At 43.2% G+C, this 20,217-nt stretch overlaps 1 protein-coding gene across 3 annotated transcripts in view; it reads right to left on the reverse strand.

The window, feature by feature from the left end:
• Positions 1-19,951, reverse strand: part of ASUN (asunder spermatogenesis regulator) — a 74,161-nt gene extending 54,210 nt beyond the window's left edge. For 2 of the 3 annotated variants that reach the window (XM_015429447.1, XM_015429446.1), the window contains exons 1-3: positions 19,840-19,951; positions 10,857-11,088; positions 9,324-9,398 (exon numbers count right to left, since the gene is read on the reverse strand). In XM_015429447.1, the coding sequence (XP_015284933.1) occupies positions 9,324-9,398; positions 10,857-11,081 (300 nt within the window). In that variant the 5' untranslated portion in view covers positions 11,082-11,088; positions 19,840-19,951. Of the gene's footprint in view, positions 1-9,323; positions 9,399-10,856; positions 11,089-19,839 lie in introns of those variants that run through there. The other variant, XM_015429448.1, reaches the window with a different exon arrangement.
• Positions 19,952-20,217: the final 266 nt, after the last annotated feature.

Consider the following 20,217-nt stretch of genomic DNA (forward strand, 5'->3'; position numbering starts at 1 on the left):
GGCCTCGCCACCGCTGCCACCTCCTCGGGACATCGAGCGGGGGGGGGGATGGAGGAGACGGAGCTCTTCTCCCCTCCCCGCGAGTATCGCGGGTCCCCGTCTTGTATATTCTATTTTAGACACCTTTGAGAATACATACTACATGAAGCACATTTTACAAAATACTTTTTTTCTGTTTTTTCTAGCAACATATTCACATACAGTTTTGTCATATGAGAGCTTCCTTGCAATGTCATTTTCTACACACAATATGCATAAAGAATTTAAGCGCTCTTCAGTCATGGTAGATCGAAATTTGTTCTTTATAAAGGAAAGCTTTGAGAAATTCCTTTCTGCTTCACAGCTTGTGATAGGCATTGTCAAGTACAGCTTAAGTACAGTAGTAATATTAGGGAACACTTCAATCAGGCGTTGCTCATATATAAGATGAAGAACTTCTACGCATGATGGCGTGTTTAGATGGCGTGTTTTCTTCTGTGTTCTGGGATTTCCTCAGGTGTAAATATTCTTTGAACTGGTAATACTCGTTTTCTAATTTATGGTCAATATAACCTTTGCAATCCAATATTATAAGGTTAATATTGTCCTCATCAATTCTGAGAGGAACTTGAACCTTTTTGCAATCTGCTCATATGGGTCACACCACTTGCCTAACTGGATTACCAAGCAGTCATAGAGTTGATTTAGAACTTCTATCCTAAATTTTTCAGCTCCTTTCAAAGAAGTCCTTCCGCTTGTTCCATCTGAAAATGTTTTTGTAACCATGCGTTTGGAAGCATCAGAATAACTTGAGATAATATCTTCACACAAACCTTTTGCTTCTGATTCATAGCGTACAATCCAGTCATCTGAATTTTCTCGGAGTTCTTTAACAAATAAAAGTAAAGATAACAGCAGAAGATAACCTTCAAATACATCAAAACCAGGAATTTGGAGTTATTGCTTGTTTTGTTGAAACGCTCAAGAACTTCTTCCCAAACAACTGTTAAAATAGCATATTCCAACTTTACCAGCTTGTGGTATAAATTCTTTGCATCTCGTTTACATTCATGCTTCTCTTCTGAGTCATCAAAAATATGTTTGAGAGATTGTAACATACCTGTATATCCATTTTTAATTACCCAGACTGCTTCAAATTGTGCAGAGCATCTAGTTACACTTAAGCTCTTTATGGAAAAATCTAGATTGCCATGTGTGTTTAAAATTCCCCATCTTCATGGAGATCCAGAAAAGAAAACATACAGCTCCTGCAAAATGCCAAAATAGTCAACAACTTCAGGCACAGTAGACACCGCCTTTACTTCAACAAGGTTGAGTGAATGGGCTGCACATAGTACATAGTCTGCATACCTGTTAATGTTTTTAAAGAGTGCTTGCAGCCCTTTCTCTGAGCCCTTCATGTTAGATACATTATCGTAGGACTGACCATGGTTATTTTCAACTGACAGCTTATGTTTGCCCAGAACTTCTTGTATTTTGTTGAACAATGTCATGGATGAATGGTTTTCTATTGGTATAAACGTTAAAAATTTCTCACAGGGTTTTCCATTATAGCAATATTGAACCACAATTACCACCGTCAGGTCAACAATAATAGAGTAGTATTTGGTGTCTAGATCACTGATTTGAGTCACAATTTCATCTTGTACATGTTTCCCCATGATTTCTATCATTTCTTCATACATGGTTTTGGATAGGTAACATTTACTTTTTCATTTTTACATTTTTTAAGATGTTCATGTAAAAATGGGTCAAACTCTGCAATAAGTTCAATGGCCCCCATGAAGTTTCCTGGGAAGAAGAACAGCTTTCCCTCTTGTACCAGTTCCTATATTCCCCAGCCCTCTTCTTCCCTTGACAGACTTCATGTTCCTGGGATCCAAGATCACTGCAGACAGTGACTGCAACCATGAAATTAACAAAAGGCCTGCTCCTTGGGAGGAAAGCTATGGCAAACCTAGACAGCATAATAACAAGTAGAGACATCATGCTGCCAACAAAAGTCCGTATGATCAAAGCAATGGTATTCCCAGTAGTCATGTACGGCTGCGAGATTTGGACTATATGGAACGCAGAGAGCCAAATAATAAATTCTTTTGAATTATGGTGCTGGAGAAGACTCTTGAGAGTCCCTTGGACTGCAAGGAGATCAAATTAGTCAATCCTAAAAGAAATCAACCCTAACTGTTCCCGGGAAGGCCAGATACTGAAGCTGAAGATGCTTTGGCCACCAAATGAGAAGGGAGCACTCACTGAAGAAGACCCTGGTGCTGGGAAAGATTGAAGGTCAAAGAAGGGGACAGCAAAGGGTGAGATGGTTAGACAGTGTTATTGATGCAATGAACAGAAATTAAGCAAACTCCGGAGCATGATGGAAGACAGGAGGGCCTGGCGTGATGTGGTTCATGGGGTTGCGAAGAGTCGGACTCAACTGTGCGACTGAACAACAACAACAACTTCTCCTCATGACCTCTAAATGCTAAACCTCTTTCACTTAAAAACTTTATAACAACAGCTACAACTCTTTTGAGTACTTCAAAATAGTACTGTATGTTTTTTCTCATCTGTTCCTCAAGTTGCTGATCCACAGTGTTTTTGTTTGACTTTCTTGTTATCCAACACAACATTGCCCTCTTATGTTCCATGGTGTCTTCATGATTCTCCAGAGTTCTGAGTACATTCATCCAGTCAGAAAAACCAACTGTTGTAAGTAATGTTTGGCATTTAGAAAAGAGTTTGCAAGCAAAACAGTATACACAGCCTTTGCTCTTTGACTAAACTAACTGGGATCTCATCACAGTCTGACCCCTTTTCAATCTTTTTTCAAAGTATTTGTTTGAGAAACTTCTGTTTTGCTCCTTCTAAACCTTCCTGGATTCGGTATATACATCATCTGTCTTTTTATTTTGAAAAAACCTCATGTCTTGCATTAAACATCATCTGTCTTTTTATTTTGAAAAAACCTCATGTCTTGCATTAAACAATCCTTTATAAAATCATTATCAACTGTTATGGGTCAGTTTGTGAGGTCACTGTATTCTTTGAAGTCACTGAATTTGTTTCCTGTTTCCTGCTTCTGCTCTGTCTCTTCTTGTTCCATAGTACTTTCATGTTGACCACTGTGACTGTCATCTGTATCAAAGGTGTCAACAGTGGGTTGATGATTGCTAGAAAGATCTCCTATGGTTTGTGCACCATCGCTGGCTTCACTGGTGCTTGCTTGGCTTGTTTCAGCTGTAGGTGTTGACAAAGTTTGACTTGACATTGTAAAATAGTGTGATAATTTTTGACACTTAGAAATTTAATCAGATCGTTTCTCCTTGAGTTTGCGTTTTTGGTATCCACAAGTACTTTCTTGAACTCATTGCTATTCCTCTTGGGGTCTTGATCTCTACAATTACAGCCATAAAGTTATTATTGTTATTAGTTCTACTACAACTGCATGTATTTATGAATAACGCACTTAAACACAAACATAAAAGAGGCAATACAACAGATGCAATTTAGCATTACAATAGACTATATAAACAAAAGCATGGAGGTTTTCATAGGAGTCCTTGTTCATCCCAGTCCAGTTGCTATTACTTCATAGCAAGGCTTTTTAGGATATTATTGGCTACAAATATCTTCAGCATCCACAAAGATTCACAGTAGAAAAAGTCTAAATAAATAATACATATATTGTAAGTCCAAGTTAACCTCATAATACATATATTGTAAGTCCACTGTGAGATAAGATTTCCAGGCTGTATCTGGGAGGATGCAGTTCTTCTCACTTGGATCCTGAATCCCACTTCACCTTTGTTTTAAAAGATCTCTAATACTTGCACAGATTACCAACATTTACTTGCAGTAATCCAAAGCAGGCCTTGAAACAACAAGATCTGTGCAGGCCTTTCCCTCCCCTTATGGTGCAGCTTCTTCCTGGGCCAGGCCAAACTCCTCAGAAACATTAACAAACACAATACTAAAAACATGTATTGCAACAGTTCTAAATAATAATAATTTACCTGCAATAATCCAAAGCAGGCCTTGAAACAAGATCTGTGCAGGCCTTTCCCCACCCTTATGGTGTTGTTGCTTCTTCCTGGGCCAGGCTGAACTGCTAGGCTGCTGGGAACAACCAGCCCACTTTAGGGGAAGCTACAACACTAAGCATGCTCCATTCTAAGGTCAGTATTAAGCATTTCAACCCACTGGTTCTGTGGTTCATGGTGGTGCATGTTGGTGGTGTCTACAGCAGACATGCTTGAGCCAATCAATTAGGATCGTCAAACATTCAATAGGGGGGACAGACCTCTGCAGCCCTGGAAACACCAATAGTGGCCCTCCAAAGCTTGACAGGCAGCACTGCCTGCCAATAAGAGAGCTCTCATTCTGCTCTATGGAAGCAGAATGAGATATACCTCCACCCCAGCTCACATGCAGCCCTTTGTTCTCCATTGGCAGCAGGTGTGCCATGTGGCAGTTAGAAGCAGAAAGGGAAGGGAACTGGAAGTCTCCTATGAACATTGGGGTTGGGGGTGTTTGGTGATTACTCAGAGCTCTGAGGCACCTGTCCTTCTGCTCACACCAAGCAGAGGGGCTTAGCGTCATTGGTTCCTTGGCTGAGCCCCCCCCCCGCCCCGTGTGACTACTAGCTCTGGCTGGCTGGGATTGGACTCAGGGCACTGAGCCACCTGTATATCTGCTCACTTTGCCCAGAGAGACTTGGCCGCTGTTTGGCTTGCCAGAACACCCCCCACTTCATACTTATTTCTGAACAAACACCTCTCCCTGGTTGGGGTTGTGTCAGGTGGGCTCTGAGCCACCCATCCTTCTGCTCACACCAAGCAGAGGGGTTTTGCTACTGGGATCTAGCTTGCAGGGGGGCTGTTCAACCCACTCCTGTACCTGCAGCTTTGATTTCCCCAGAGAGCACCAGGGGGCACCTGCTTTGGGGGGGGCACTACTCTACTCTCCCAAAGCCAATCCTCACCAAACTTGGAGAGAACACAAAGGGGCATCCTGGGGAGGTCCACTGTGAGTTTTATGCCTCTAGCTTGTAAGGGGTCCACTGATACACCCCTAAAACTGTGGCTGTGATTTCCCCAGAGAGCACTTTCCTGGGAGCACCTGCTTTCCTGGGAGCCCCCCTGCGAGCTACTCAGCCCCCCCCCCAAGCCAATCTGCACACAACTTGGAGAGCAGGTAGAGTAGCATCCTGGGTAGGTCATCTGTGAGTTTGATGCCTCATGCTTGCAGGGGGTCCATTCGACACACTCCTGGACCTGCAGCTGTGATTTCTCCAGAGCACTTTCCTGGGGGCACCAGCTTGGGGGGGGGTGGGCTGTAACTCAGCCTCCCTAAATCCAATCCTCACCAAACTTGTAGGACAGATAGAGGACAGTCAGCTTGAGACTCACTTTTAGTCTGGCATCTCTAGCTCACAGGGGGGTTGCTCTACTGCATCACGAACCTCACAAAATGAACTAGTTCAGTAAACAGGAAGGTTCATGTGACCCCATGACCCATGAACCTTCATGAACCTTGATCTTCCTGGTCCATGCTCATCCCTAGTGGAGTCTATGGCATTATACCCTGCTGAGATTTCTTCCCCTCCCCAAATCTTGACCTCACAAGGTTCCAAATTGCCACAACTTTCCCGACCTGGATCTGGCAACCCTAAGGGGAACTAATCTCCATAGTTGGGAGATCTACTGTGTTTCCTGGAAAGCTACCGCTGCCACTGCTGCAGTGGGGGGGGGGGGGGAAGCAGGCGGGAGGCTGGGAAAGTGATGGGAGAGAGAGAATGTGACAGATTGTGACAACAAGAGAATGTGACAGGCTGTCAGGCTCCTTAGTCAGGTCCCACCACACAGAGCTTCATAAGAAGATAACTGTTTATTAGTAGATCCAGTACTAAAGAACACGTGTACAGCTTGTGTCAAGAATACCCGGTAATACTAGGGCCTCTGACTTATAGTTAAATCAAACGTTCCCCCTGTAAGCATTAGCCAATGAATATAGTTCACACGTGCGGCAAAGCAAGCAAGCAGAGCAGAGAAGCCGTTAACTTTCCCAGCCGTGTAAACTGCAGCTGGAACGTCTACAAGGTCAAACGTAAGATAGTGCACAGTAGCTGAGCAGGGTAGAGCTGAGAATGAGGAGAATACCCCTCCACATTCCAGATCCATGACAGGGCTACTTGACACAGGCACAGAGGAGGGTAAGAAAAGAGCTGGCAGGAGGGAGAAAGAGTGAGAGACTGAGAGAAGTAGAGGGAGAAAGGAGGAAGCAAAAATGGGAGGAATGGAATAGCCACTCCCACAAGTTTCTTGTGGGTCCCCACATGTATTTTCTATTTTAGAATGAGGGAAATGCTTTTAAAGGCAAGGTGGGTATGCTGTGGATTAATACAGCTCTTAAATCCAAAATGCATTTCTGCACTTTGAAGGATACCTAATCTTTTTTTTTTTTAGCCCCCAAGGGGATTTTTTAATTATTTTTTTCAAACTACAAAAACTATCACAGAAAAAGGGAAGGGGGACTACATATACGGGACAAAGTATAGAAACCCACTACTGACTAAAAACCCAAGAGAGGAGATCCTCACTAGCTTCATTACATCAAGTCTTCACTTCATTTAGATCAATATAAACTGAGTCAGACATTTAAGTACTTTTTCCTTTCATTAACTCTTAAAACTTAACTGTCTAAGAACAGTACCCCCAGTCATCCCCATTCACAGTTCTCAAAGGCACAATTCAGGGTCTTTCAGCCTTTACTTCTCCTTTCCTCGTCTCTTCCGCAGCTTATAAGGACTTTTGGGGGCAGCTGCCCCTTGCTCCGTCAGAGAGTCCTCTCCGGAAGAACCCGAGACTAGAGCGCCACTAGACTTGCTGTCCTCTTCTTTTTCCCCATCCTCTGGTCTTCCCAGCTGAACCCTTAGAAATTCTTGGGCTTTCAGAACAGAACTTTTCTTTTTTATCCTTAAACTTGAAAGTAACGTCTTCTGGAAATAGCCATTTATATCCAATTGAGTTTGTCTGAAGGAAAAGCACAAGCTCTTTGTACTTCTTTCTCCGTTGTCTTGCTTCAAATGGAATATCCTTTAGCGTTTTGATAGTATTTCCCCCCACGTTCAGTGGTACTCCAGAAACCGCTTTCAGGGTTGCATCCATCACATGCCTTCTCAAGAATCTTATAACAATTTCCCCAGGCAGATTATTTTTCTTTATATAGCCTGAATATGATCGATAGACCACATCCATATCGCTCAGCAATGCTTCTGCATTCATTTCTGTCACTCGGGCTAGCAATTCACTCATAACTTCTTTAAGATTCTCTCCCAATTTTTCCAGCATGCCCTGGAAGCGAAGAATCATATTAGCCTTTTTCCATTTGCACTTGTAACAGTTGGTCTTCCATGGAGTTACTACAGACATCTGTTCCTTGAAGTTATTCAGCTGTTCCAGCAGAGGACGCATATACTCTGCTATAGCCTTAGCCACCTCACTGGTAGCTTCCGGTTTTGGGCTCTCTAAGCCTTTCGCTTTCAAAAGTTTTTCTCTGTCCTTCTTCCCCGCCATCTTTATCGTTTGTTTACTTTCACAAATTTTTTATAAGTCTCTGAATGTGCACTTGACTGCTTAGATTCGCTTTGGTAAGTACTTCTTGACAGTTTTCTTTGCATTTTCTTCCACTCCCCCCCCCCCAGTCGCTCAAAAATTTATGTGCTTGGGAGGCATCCCTCCCCCGCTCGCCTTTTTCCTGTTCAGTGGGGTGGGGAGCTAGCTTTTCCCCTTTAAAAATGCTTTAAAGTTGACTCACGTGTCATAATTGGTCATTCAACCTTGCTTTCAGCTTCATTTCTGATGCTCGATCTCCCACGCTTGCCCCAGTCAGCGTCATTAAATCTCTCACAGCACGGAGAACCGTCGGAACGAAGAGGTGCCTCAATTCTCCGGCATTCCGCCCTCGAAGAGGCAACCTCTTAGAAGTTCCATGGCCAGAGTCCCTTCCCCGGGTCTCTGGGGGGGTAAGCGAGCCTGCGCACCCCCTCCTTCGGCTGGAGAGCAGCTTCACCCCCGGGAGGTCCGGGAGGTGAGTGTGCTAGCGTGCGCCATAAACCGGAAGTCGAAGGATACCTAATCTTCACTAGGGGAGCATGCACTGATTCTCAACTTTTGCATGCCTTCTGTTGTCCTTTTGACTTGACTGTTCTCTTGCAGTTGACCTTTTAATCTCTTCCTCAAACCCCTGTGACACATACACCTATAGACTGGGTAACAAGTAGTTTATTCCCCTACTTTGCTGGAGAGAAAAAAAGAGGAGAAGAGGAGAAACAGCATCAAAGCATTTAAGGAAAATTTCATTCAGCACTGAACTCTTTCTAACCAGTAGCCATGGAAGGGGAAAAAGAAAGCATCAAGCTGGAACTAAGGTGTTGTATCCTCTGCAAAGACACTTGAAAAATGAAAAGGAGATTTATTGCAGTTCCATAAAATACAGATAAAGTCTTTACAACAGCTGCAGCTGCAACAAAAGAAACGCCCAGATGAAAACTAGGGCATGGAGTGTAAATCAGCCTAATTAAGGCTGAGCTCCAACACCTTGCATATGGCAAACCAAGGTGGCTAATACACTACACTAAGCTGGATCTAAGGTATATGTGCTGAGATAGCATTATGTACATCAACTTGCAGTTCTCTCTCAACTATGGAGTATCCTTGCAATGTTTCTTGTAGAAAACCAAGGCATTTATAGCTTTAAATTCCATAAATATATAAAATATTGCAATTTTATATCCTAAGTAATTTATAAATGACACATTTTATGTTGTTAAAGCTTAGGTTTGATAGGTCAGTAAGTATTCCGTATAGTTTACTTTTACCCCACATTTCCATTTTTCTATGGAAAAATAAACAGGAAAAAACCCTTTTTTCCTTCAAAATTTCCAGACATTTTACATCTCTAGTGATGGCTGTTAGGACTTTTCAGTGCAATCCTAAACATGTTTTTTTAGAACTTCAAGTGAGCTCAAGTCCCTATTAAATATGCTTGGGACTGTAGCCCTGCTTCCTAAGCCATACATGGTTCACAGAAAGAGCTGAAGCAACGTAAAGAAGATGCTCACAACTTTTGCGAGGTCCCTTCCAAATTTTGAATACGCTAGCTTCCAAAAACTAACTTTGTTTTTACAACAGATCATTTAATGAAGAACCAAGGCACCATACTATTAAGTCTCACTTTTGGTCAGCCTTAGGAAACCAGTTTTTCCCAGTACAAATGTTAGACAGCTATATAAATTAATTTAAATTAAATATTTAAAAAAATTGTACCTCCTGCAAATTTTGATCTTCTTGGTTCCAAGAGTTTAAAACTTGAGGTACAGAATCGCTTACAATGAAGTTCACCTGAAAGTTTACAACAGGTAGTTTAAGGAACACTTTACATTTTAAATATCTTGATACAGTAACAGCAGACGCACATTTTTATGAGGTTAAAAAAATGCAACTGTGAGGGACCGGAGGCTGTCCTGCCCTGAGAGGTAAAACTGCCACTTGAAAATCTTAATAAGGCCTTTCAAATCTAACCAAAAGAAAGCTTCAATATTTCTCCTTTCTGAAATTTTGGAAATTTCTTTTCATCAAGGTAATAGGCTTTACCATCTAGCCTTGTATTTCCTAACAGCATTTAACCACAGTTCTTCCATTTTATTTAATTTGATTTCATGCTGCCTTCGGGCTTCTCTCTCTTGTAAAATTCTGGTCAACTGTAACTCTCTCTGTTTCTATCTTTCTCAAGTCCATTTCCCTTTTGGGTGTTGTCTTACTTAGCCATTTTAATTTCCTGCTTTATTTTCCAAATCTCTACTTGATTTATACTCATAAACTCTTCAGCTTCTGTGCTATCACCTATAGCCACCAACTCAGCATCAGTCCCCTCAGCTGCTTTTATTTGCTTCAGAGGGTGGGCTGGCACACAAAGACAGAATGAATTGGAGATATTTACATTAGTATGTTTGGAACATAATTTTGTAACATTCGCAGATGCGAGTTAGAGCATCTTGTGTCAACTACATGTCATAAAAGTGTATGAGAATCTGAGTCATTCCTTCAGGAAGCATGCTGGTTAAACAACTGTGACTCAGAACAGATAAAAGATATGAAGGCTTATGCACACAGTGGACACAGTGGAAAACATAACAGGATGCAGCCTATTAATATCAGTGGTAATTGTACTTGCATGCACTAAATCCCCTCCAGGTTTATGGCCATAGGCAGACAAGAATCAATTATCCTAGTTCAGAACATATTATCCACTTGGCAAAAGTACAGTAATACCATTGCTGTTCAGTGTCAGGTCAGTACATCAAAATCAGTATTGTCTACTCAGACTAGCAATGGCTCTCCAGGGTCTCAGGTATATGTGTTTCACATCATGTGCTACCTGAAGATGATCCTTTTAACTGGAGGTGCCTGCAATCAAACCTTCCACATACCAAGCAGGTTTTCTACCATTGAACCAAGGCCTCTCCCCCTCTGATTTCAAAAGACTTAAACTGTACTAACTCTGCTACGATGGGACTGTTAATTGCATGTCGGCAGCTTCTGAAGTCCTAAAGGCAGGGTTGGATTACACAGATATGCTTAATTTCCCTTACTCAAGAAGGTCATTTGCTAGCAAAAAAGTCTCTTCCAGGTGTCATCTTCCAATGCCAATATATGGGATCCAACCCAATTTTTAAGTACTTTTCTAGACACACTAATATTAAAAAACGTGAAAGTCTGTTGCATTTTTCTGCTAAATCAAGTCTGAGAATGAGAATGCATATTCTCCATAACTACAAAATATAATTAACAGTGACTTACTAGTTTTTTAAAAGGAAATATATCATACATTATTCTACAGTATTCCATGGATGATTCCACTGAACAGGTCCATAGCGATCTTGATATAGGTGCAAGAGGTATGATTCCTTGTGTTCGATTCTTGATTAACATATCAAATTCAACATGCTGTTTGCAAGATTCTGCCATATAAGGACAGTGATCCACCACAAACACAGTTTTGTGAGACTCCGAAAAAAGTTTCATTTTCTTTCTAAAATAAATAAATGCCAGAATTAGGAAACTATTATGCAAATTAAAAATTGAATGCTACTAACTGAATTAGACAATAATCATGCAGTTTACAAAGGTGGTGACAAATTTAAGATTATTTACATAATAGTTTGCAAATATCCAAGATCTAAAGCATTTTCACTGCAGCAGAGACATATATAAAATACTAAAAGAAACTACAAATAGTATGTAATATTTTAAGTTTTAAAGTATTAAGCAGGTGCATTTAGCTCATTGTATTTTTTTAAACTAAAACATGCTCTGCTTCTTGCCATATGCTCCAAGGTGGCTTACAAATACATTCACCACAATAATCTCAAAATCTAGTAAATTAAAAAGAAAACCAATAAAACTAAACAAAACAGAAACAGGAGAGCAAACACAGCAAATCCCATCCCTGAAAGCACATCTAAAAGGCTGCATGCGCTGGAATTTTAAAAAGTCTTTGCCCGTCATCCCAAAACAATGAATAAGGAAGTAAGTGAACGTCCGTGGGGAAGGTAGTGTCCATTTTGATGCCACTGCTGAGAAGGTCCTATTATAACTACTTATCATGCTTTAGATAGCAGAGGCAGATGGAACAGAGCCTCAAAAGAGGATCTCAATCTCCAGAGAGGTTTATATCGTAGAAGGCAGTCCTTAAAGTACTCTGGATCGAGACCATTTAGGGTTTTAAAGGTCAATGGCAGCATTTTGAATTGACAGGTAATGAAGATTTTGCAGGTAGGGAATGGGGAAAATGTAGTTCAGTTTGTGGTATGTGTGGTTCACAAACCATGTACCATTATGAACTAGTTTTGTTTGTGACACAGTAGGACCCCCCCCCCCAATGTGCTAGAGACACCAAACTCACGGTGGATCTCCAGCTGACTCTCTTCTACCTGCCCTTCAAGTTTGGTGATGATTGGATTTGCGGTGTCTGAGTTACGGCCCCCCAAAGAAGGTGCCCCCATCCTCCACTGTTTCCAAAGGAGGGAAATAAACAGCAAAAAAGCAAGGTTAATAGAAGCCCAGCAGAACAGAATCAAAGTCAAAGTCTACAGTAGAAACTGAAAAAGGAGGCATTTTTGAAAGCCCAGCAGAACCAGTGTAATGTATCCATTAGAACCAGTGCCATTGGGGCACTGCAAACCCAGAGGACTAAGGTCAAGCTAGGAAAGTGCTTTTCATAGAAATGTCAGGCACAGGTTCAAAACTGTATAGAATGGATCCCCTGCAAGCTACACTCTCTAGAGAGAAGGGCTTTGACAGCAGTGATGGGGGGGACACACATCCTCCTCTTTTACATCCCAACTCACTGTTGTTGCTCCTGCCTTGAGTGCACCCCTCCTTGGCCCCTCCAACCCAGTGCCACAAAGCAGCTGTGACTACCAAGTTCTCAAATTCTGGGGCCACAGTTTGGGAACATTTCCACATCCTTCCCTGTGACCCCTATGTGGCAGAGTGCCAGGTGTGCCACACACATGTCTGGAGAGGTACAAACCCACCCCAACAGTTGCCCTCCTCCATCCTCCACAGGCACCTCCAATGGGTGCACCCCAGTATGTTGCCACTGGAGTAAAGAGTGAGGTCCAGCAGAAAGAAGATGAGGCCCACTCCCCCTCAGCAGGGAGAAGTGGAGGGAGAGCAGGAGCACCTCCAAGAAAGGCTCCCCGCACTCAGGCTACCATGTGTGGTTCATCAAGGTGGGCCACCCACCAAGAGGTCAAAAGGGCTACATGGAGGGCCCAGGAAGCAGTCACTTGTCTCATTGTCGGCAAGATGATTGCTGTGGATGGCCAACCCTTCTCCCTTGTGGAGGACATAGCCTTTCACCGCAGCGGTGATGGTCAAGGCTCAGCTCTTCAGAATGCAACACAGAACCATGCACTTCATGGGAGACCTCTGGAGCAGCCAGCAGGACAGGCCCCAGGAGGGGACAGTCTTGCCACTGGGCTACAAAGTGGTTCTGCTCCATGTGCAGGGGATAGATGCAGACCACACGGCACAAAACATTGCTGCCGTGTGATACTGAGAAGCCTGAGGAAGTGGTTGGGTAGTGGCAACATTGTCCATGTCTACATGGTCACAGACACCTGTGCCAACATGCCAGGAGAGGTGAAGCGTGTGCGCCTCAAGAGCATCATCTGCCTGGCGCACATGCTTCATTGGTGGTGAAGGATACTTTGGGGCTGGGAGAACTGTCAAGGCCAACTAGAATGCTGACATCCTTGAGACGTGATCCCTGCTAGAGACCTGCCAGTGCCTGGCCACCCACTTCCAGTGAAGCATCAAGTCTGCTCATCTGTTGCGCGAGAAGCAGAGGGATGAATAATTCCACCTACACCATGATTGCGCGTTTGGTGGAACAGAAGAGCTTGATGCAGAATGTCATCCTCCTCCATGACCATCCTGCACAGGGAAGAGGAGCTCAGCATCAGCTCCAATGACTGGCTGACCCTCTCCCAAATGATGCATGTTCTCAAGTCCTTCCAGGACACCACCCACGTGCTCTGCACCCATACAGCCAGCCTGGAGCAAGTAATCCCCCTGATTTGAGGGCTGGAACGTACTCTGGCCTCTGCACTGGAGCTAGCTGTTCTCCCACAGGTCAAGACCTTGGAACAGAGGCTGCAGGTGGGCATCACCACCAGGTTGCATCCTCCCTACAATAAAGGAGTACAAGCTGGCCTGTACAGACCTGTATCCTGTACAGGATAAAAGGCACATTACTCTCCTGAATGCAGAGCTCTTGCAATGGAAGCTTGAACTCTGCAAAGACTGCAAGGCAGGGGCATGGGACCACACAAGTTTATGGCAGACTCCTAAAGACAGAGCTCTGACCCTGTTCCCCTGAACTGACCAACTTATCAAGTAAGGTTTAACTGCTAGATATTAATGAGATGGGGAAGGCTAGGGGGGATAAAAATAAGTCCTCCACAACTGGATCCCAGTCGGTTAAATCCTTTTGCCCTTTGGGAGAAACTAAAAACGGGGCGGGCCCAATGCAGGAGGAAGGACTTAAAATGGCTACCAAATGCACCCAGACAATGTCAGAAGACGTGGTTTTAACAAAACAAGACCTTTTTGAGCCCTTAGAGAAATTGGAAGATGAAATAATGGAAAAGTTCACAATCCTTATCAATCCTATAGCAGAACAACTTGGGGAAATAAAAGACTCCCTGAATTAAGTTTCCCAAACTGCAAATTCGGCCATGGAGTTAGGCCTTATGTTGCAGGAAGAACTGCATCATCTGCAATAGAAAACTGGATGAAGAAAAATCTTATGGACCTTGAGAATAGATCCAGACAAAATAATTTGAAATTTAGGGGGATCAAGGAGTCTGCAGAGGGCCCTAATGACCTGTATATATTTTTTGGCATCATGGCTGGCAACAGTGCTTGATCTTGAAGAGGGCATTGCTCCCGTCATAGACAAAGCATATAGGTTAGGCCCTTCTAAATAATCCTCGTTTTAAGGCTCCAAGGGATATCATTGCTAAATTTTTGGATTACTGCACCAAAGAAAAGATTTTGCATGAAGCTAGGTCTAAAGTCATGTTGATATACCAAGGTAAAAAAAAAATCGGGTCTACCATCAGGGAAAGTTACTTCAAGCAACAAATGTAGACACTGGATATAAACTGCTGAAGTCTCTAAATCTTGAAATCCCACAGGAACCAACAAAGAAATCGCAAAAACAAAAGCCTGCAATTCCAGTAGCACCTCCAAAATGGAGCAAGATTCCAATCAGACAATCACCTAAAATATTATATTTTATTGTTACTATGTACAACCTCTTGTCATGGTGTTGTAGCCTTATTTGTTATCTAAAAATGTATCTTTTTAAAAATGGTCAGGTGAGGGGGGGGGAGTTTAGTCTTTGTAGCCTCATTACAGTTAGGAAGACCCAGAAATAGGTCTTTGTTGCCTTATTCCCCGGGTTTGTCTGTCCAAGGTTCTGGTGAGTTATGACTGATAAAATTAGAAAAACTTCAGGAAGGAGAAATATTATTAGGCTGCAACATTAACTATATTATGAACCCAAGCATGGATAAAACCTCTCTCCTGTATCATCACTTCTTAGTTTAAACAAAACCATAGCACAGTTTAGTCTGGTTTCTGGACTATCTATTAACCAAACAAAAACTGAAGTATACCCAATCAATATTAACCCAACCACACATAAATATATAAAAGAAAAATAACACCTGGGGATTGACAGTCCCAAAGATTTAAAAGATCTATTCCAATATAATCATAAACAACTAAGCAAAAAAAATAAAATAAAATTGATTTTAAGAGTGGGCAAAGCAAAGATTTTCTTGGCCAGAAAGAATAGACCTGATTAAAAGTATTATATTTCTACAATACTTATATATCTTCCAATCTATACCAGTCAATATCCACATCAAAGGTCTAAAGACTTGGCAATAAGGATTAACTAATTTTATCTGAGAAATGAAAAAAACCCATGATTTAGTTACTGAATTTTGAATCACCCCAACTAAATTAGGTGGCTATACAGAGCCCTGAGTCCACCTAACACCCAAACCCCACCAGGGGAGAGGAGTTCACAACCACGAGGGTATAAAATGTGGGTCCTCACTCAGCCACGACACCCAGTAGCTAACCTCTCTGCTCGGCATGAGCAGAGAGATAGGGTGGCTCAGAGCTCTGAGCCACCCTAACACCCAAACCCCACCAGGGGAAAGAAGTTCACAATCATGAGGGTATAAAATGTGGGTCCTCATTCAGCCGAGGTACCCAGTAGCTCGATGTGAGCAGTGAAATAACACCCAAACCCCAGCAGGGAAGAGGAGTTCACAATCAGGAGGGAATAAATGAATGTGCTCTGCCAATTGGCTTTTAACAAGTTCCCTGTCTTTCTTTGTAACTGCAATATGAATAGCCAACAGACGAAAAGGTGTGGAGCTGAGCTGAGCATATATATAGCTTTCTGATCCCAATAGAGTAGAATGGGAACTCTGTTATTTGCATCCAACAATGCCTGTTAAGCTTTGGAGGGCTCCTATTGGTATTCCCAGGTTGGAGAATTCCGCACCCATCCTGTTGTCTTGAGGTTTTGTAAACAGATTGAGTGCAGACAGTCTGTCTGGAAATGTACCCATTCAGAAACTGCCACAAACAGCACCAAAGTTCGTGGAATGTTCGTGACGGACGCCCTTCCATGAACATCGCTTTGCAAAGCGTGAACTGGCCAAAATTCATGACGAGCTTTACTTCGTGAGCCAGTTCATGCCCATCTCTAATTGCAGGACTGGCACTGTATGTTCCACGACCCTCTCTGACAGCCTTAGGAAGTCAAAACAAGCAAAGTTCCAGAACACTTGTGGTTCTCAGATTTCTAAAAAAATCTTGCTCATATCCTCAAGTTGAATCAACTACAAAGCATACTTAATAATATACACATAACAATAGGAAAAGCAGAACCCCTAATATCTAGTTTGATCTAACTCAGTAATATGGCATCCAAGTGAGAACGAATTAGAGTGATATTAGCACCAAAATGCCCAGCAAAATGGTCATAGCAGGCAACTGAGGGAGGATTCCTCTACTCTTTCTTGAAATTAAAAAAAGGAATAGTTGAAATGGCTCACTGGCAATACCCTGCAGACATACTGGTGGTAGAAACACAAGCTTTTTAAAAAAGAATCATAGAATCACAGAATTGGAAGGGGCCATACAGGCCATCTAGTCCAACCCCCTGCTCAATGCAGGATCAGCCTACAGCATCCCTGACAAGTGTTTTTCCAGACACTGCTTAAAGACTGCCATCAATGCCATAATAGGTTTTCAGATAATAACGTGTTTGCAAAGATTTCCTCCCTTCCACTATTGCTCCAACTGTCACTCTTCCCATTTCATTAACCAAAGCTACTCAGGGACTGACTGGAATGCAGGCCGATGTGGGACACCTCAGTGTGATCAAATTGTCTGCTTGGTACATTTCCAAGGCTGACCAGGGTTTTGAAAGGACCACAAGTAACATTAACAGGAAAATCCCCAGGGCTGTTAAGAAGCCATTTAGTTCTATCAGTCTCTGAAGATTATCTTCAGCATCAGTGTCTCCTTAAAAATAATATTATTCATTAAATAACCAACTGCACATGATGAAGCAGTTGTTTTCCTTGTCTAGATTATTTTCTCAATGCTTGGGGCAGAATGGTAGATGAAGGGAATCTCCAGCAACATTGGTAGATCCAGCATATTCATCCCCATGGTTCTACAACACCACACCTAAGTGGTGAATCACACCGAATTATTTAAATATCAGTTATTCTTCTGAGGGACAGCTTCGAATTAACACATTTATACGCAGTCCTTTTTTGATAGTTTCTGAAGATGTCAGAACTCCAGTTCAGCTGGCAACTGCTATTCTTATAATGACAATCACCTTCTTATTATGCACTTATTATTACTTGCCTTTGTAAAATAAATTCCTTTGTTTTTATTCAAGAGGACACTCAAACACATTTGCCTAGGTCAAAACAGCCTTTAAAAAACTGTTCTTCTCATCGCCCTTATGGGAATTTTTCATTATTACCTGTTTAAAAGGAATATCATTCCAAGCTATTCTGTCAAAGTAAAGATCTCTATTAACAATTTCACATCAAAAAGCACCAACAGTTAACACCATCTTTTAAAATAATCTTCTTCATCCTACCCAAAAGGCATCAGTAAATAGTTTAAAGTACTCTGTTCTACGAAGAACTCTCCCTGTTATTAATGTAAAACACTGCTGTTTATAGTTCATGCATTCACTCACCCAAAGTAAAAAAGACACCTGCTGAGAACAAAGAATATGAAAGAGGAAAATAGGATTCTTGGATTTCTCCTATCCCCTATTATGGATACTACCTTGTATGTGTATGTGTCTTAAATGACATGTAGATGGAACTGTATGGGTGCGGTCAGACGGCATGCCAGGAGCGGTGTGAATTGCTCTGGTCCAATGTGCTTTTTTTGAACCTGGAAGAATCACGATCACACTCACCTCCTTGTTCCGGATCACTGCACAGCCACATCGCTCCCCGCCGTCCACACGGGTTTTTCCCCTCTCAGTTTGGGCATGTGCACAGGCGGCCATCTTTAGTATTGAAATTTTCGCGCGTGCGCAGAACAGCAATTTCCCCTTCAACCCAACTGCTGTGACGCTTCCCTTTAAACGTTAAAGGAACACTTCCCTTTACACTTTTACCCCGAAACTGGCCTCCCTGAGATCCTGAATTCGTCTATACAGCAAAACTAGGCACCGTTTAAACTTTGGATTTATTAATGCCGGGGCGAAACGCCGCCCAAGCGCATATCGCCGACGCTTAAAATTTTTAATAAATGGCGGGCTAAAAGCGGAAGCCTCAGGCAGCTTTCGAGTGGAGAACAGGAAGTGGCTCTACACCGGCGGAGGAGCGATCACACAGGGGAGAAATGCGGCTAGAAACAGAGCAGCAGGAAAACACCACTTGGGGACCTGGTAGCAAAATACTCGTTTAAAGGGGGTTTGGGACAGTTGGGGACGGGAGGCAGATGTTGGCTGTGTGATCGCGCGTAAACTGTCAATTTCTAACCCGCACGTATACTGGAGGAGGAGATTGGATTTATACCCCGCCCTTCACTACCCAAAGGTGTCTCAGAGCGGCTTACAAAGTCCTTTCCCTTCCCCTCCCCACCCCACAACAGACACCCTGTGAGGTAGGTGGGGCTGAGAGAACTCTTGACAGAAACTGCTCTTTCTCAAAAACAGCTGTGCCATAGTTATGGCCTGTGGAGGAGTGGGGAATCAAACCCAGTTCTCCCAGATTAGAGTTCGCACACTTAACCACTACACCAAACTGGCTCTCACTGGCTCAAATAACCCATCTGAACGCGCCCTATGGGTGTTTTATGGCTCTTGCAAGCACATGAACACTCACATGAAACCGCCTTATACTGAAACAGATCATTCATTGGTCCATCAAGGTTACTCCTGTCTAGTCTAACTGGCAGCAGCTCCACAGGGTCTTATGTAGAGATCTTTCACATCTACCTGATTCTTTTAACCGGAGATGCCAGAGATTGAACCTGGAACCTTTTGCATGTCAAGCAGATACTCTACCTTTAAACAATGGCTGCTCTTCAGTTGCATGTCTCTTGGGTCGATACGAAGAAAAAGGCCATCCTACCAGGCTCTGCTAGAAAACATTGCCTGCTCTGTGGAGCCAGAGGGAAAGTGCATGTTTTCTACAGTGCGTATTTTCCTTGTGGTTTAATAAGGCCAAACTTCAGTGCATTTGAGAATCCACAATGTGAGGTTTCTCTACCTGTTTTCCGAGTCTCTGCTGAATCGTGAGGACAGTGAGAGGTATGTAATTGCACCAAGAGCTTCAGGGAATCAGAAGGAGCGATTCCCTCCGCCTCAAGACAGTACATCGCAAGGGGCTTCCATGGACCTTAGAAAAAAATTGGGGAGACAGGACAAAAAGGATGCTTACGAGAATGTCGGTGGGGGGGAGGGCTTCACGGGCTGGGGGTGTTTTGTGGTTATATGTCGCTTCGAGGAGCATTCGGGGGCCTGGTGGGGCGCATGGAAAGTCTCTTACGGTAGCCCATCTCTTTTCTCATGAAGCGGGTTTTCCCGACAGTGGCTGCACTTCCGGGCCCGGCTGAGGGAAATTACTGCGCAGAGACAGAAGGAGCGGCACCGGCCTCCTTCCCCCCCCACCCCCGGCAAGTCTTGCCTCGCTTCACCCACCCTTTCGGTGAGGGAGAGCTGCCACAAACGTCGCTAGCCAGTCGCCTCTCTCATCCGGAGCCTCTGCCTATCGCCTCACGCCTGCCAGGGCACCAACCTCTCGAAAGTATCGCGAAACTGGCGGGAGGAGGAGCCCTGTGAGAGAAGCAAGTGACAGTCTCCCAATATATCGACGTGAAAAATGACTGGGTGAAATAGGGGAAAGGGGCGGGCCGTTCCTGCCCCCCTCTGAAGCAAAGAAAGGATGAAACAGGAAACTGAAATCTCGCGATGTTTGGAAGTTGTACTCCTCCCGCTGTTGTAAAGTAGTATCGCGATGCTTAACATCTAATGCACTCAAGCAGATGTTGCTTGCCAAGTCTCGCGATAAATGACACC

Source organism: Gekko japonicus, unplaced genomic scaffold (assembly GCF_001447785.1).
Source record: "Gekko japonicus isolate JY-2015 unplaced genomic scaffold, Gekko_japonicus_V1.1 scaffold169, whole genome shotgun sequence".
NCBI classification, from domain to species: domain Eukaryota; kingdom Metazoa; phylum Chordata; class Lepidosauria; order Squamata; family Gekkonidae; genus Gekko; species Gekko japonicus.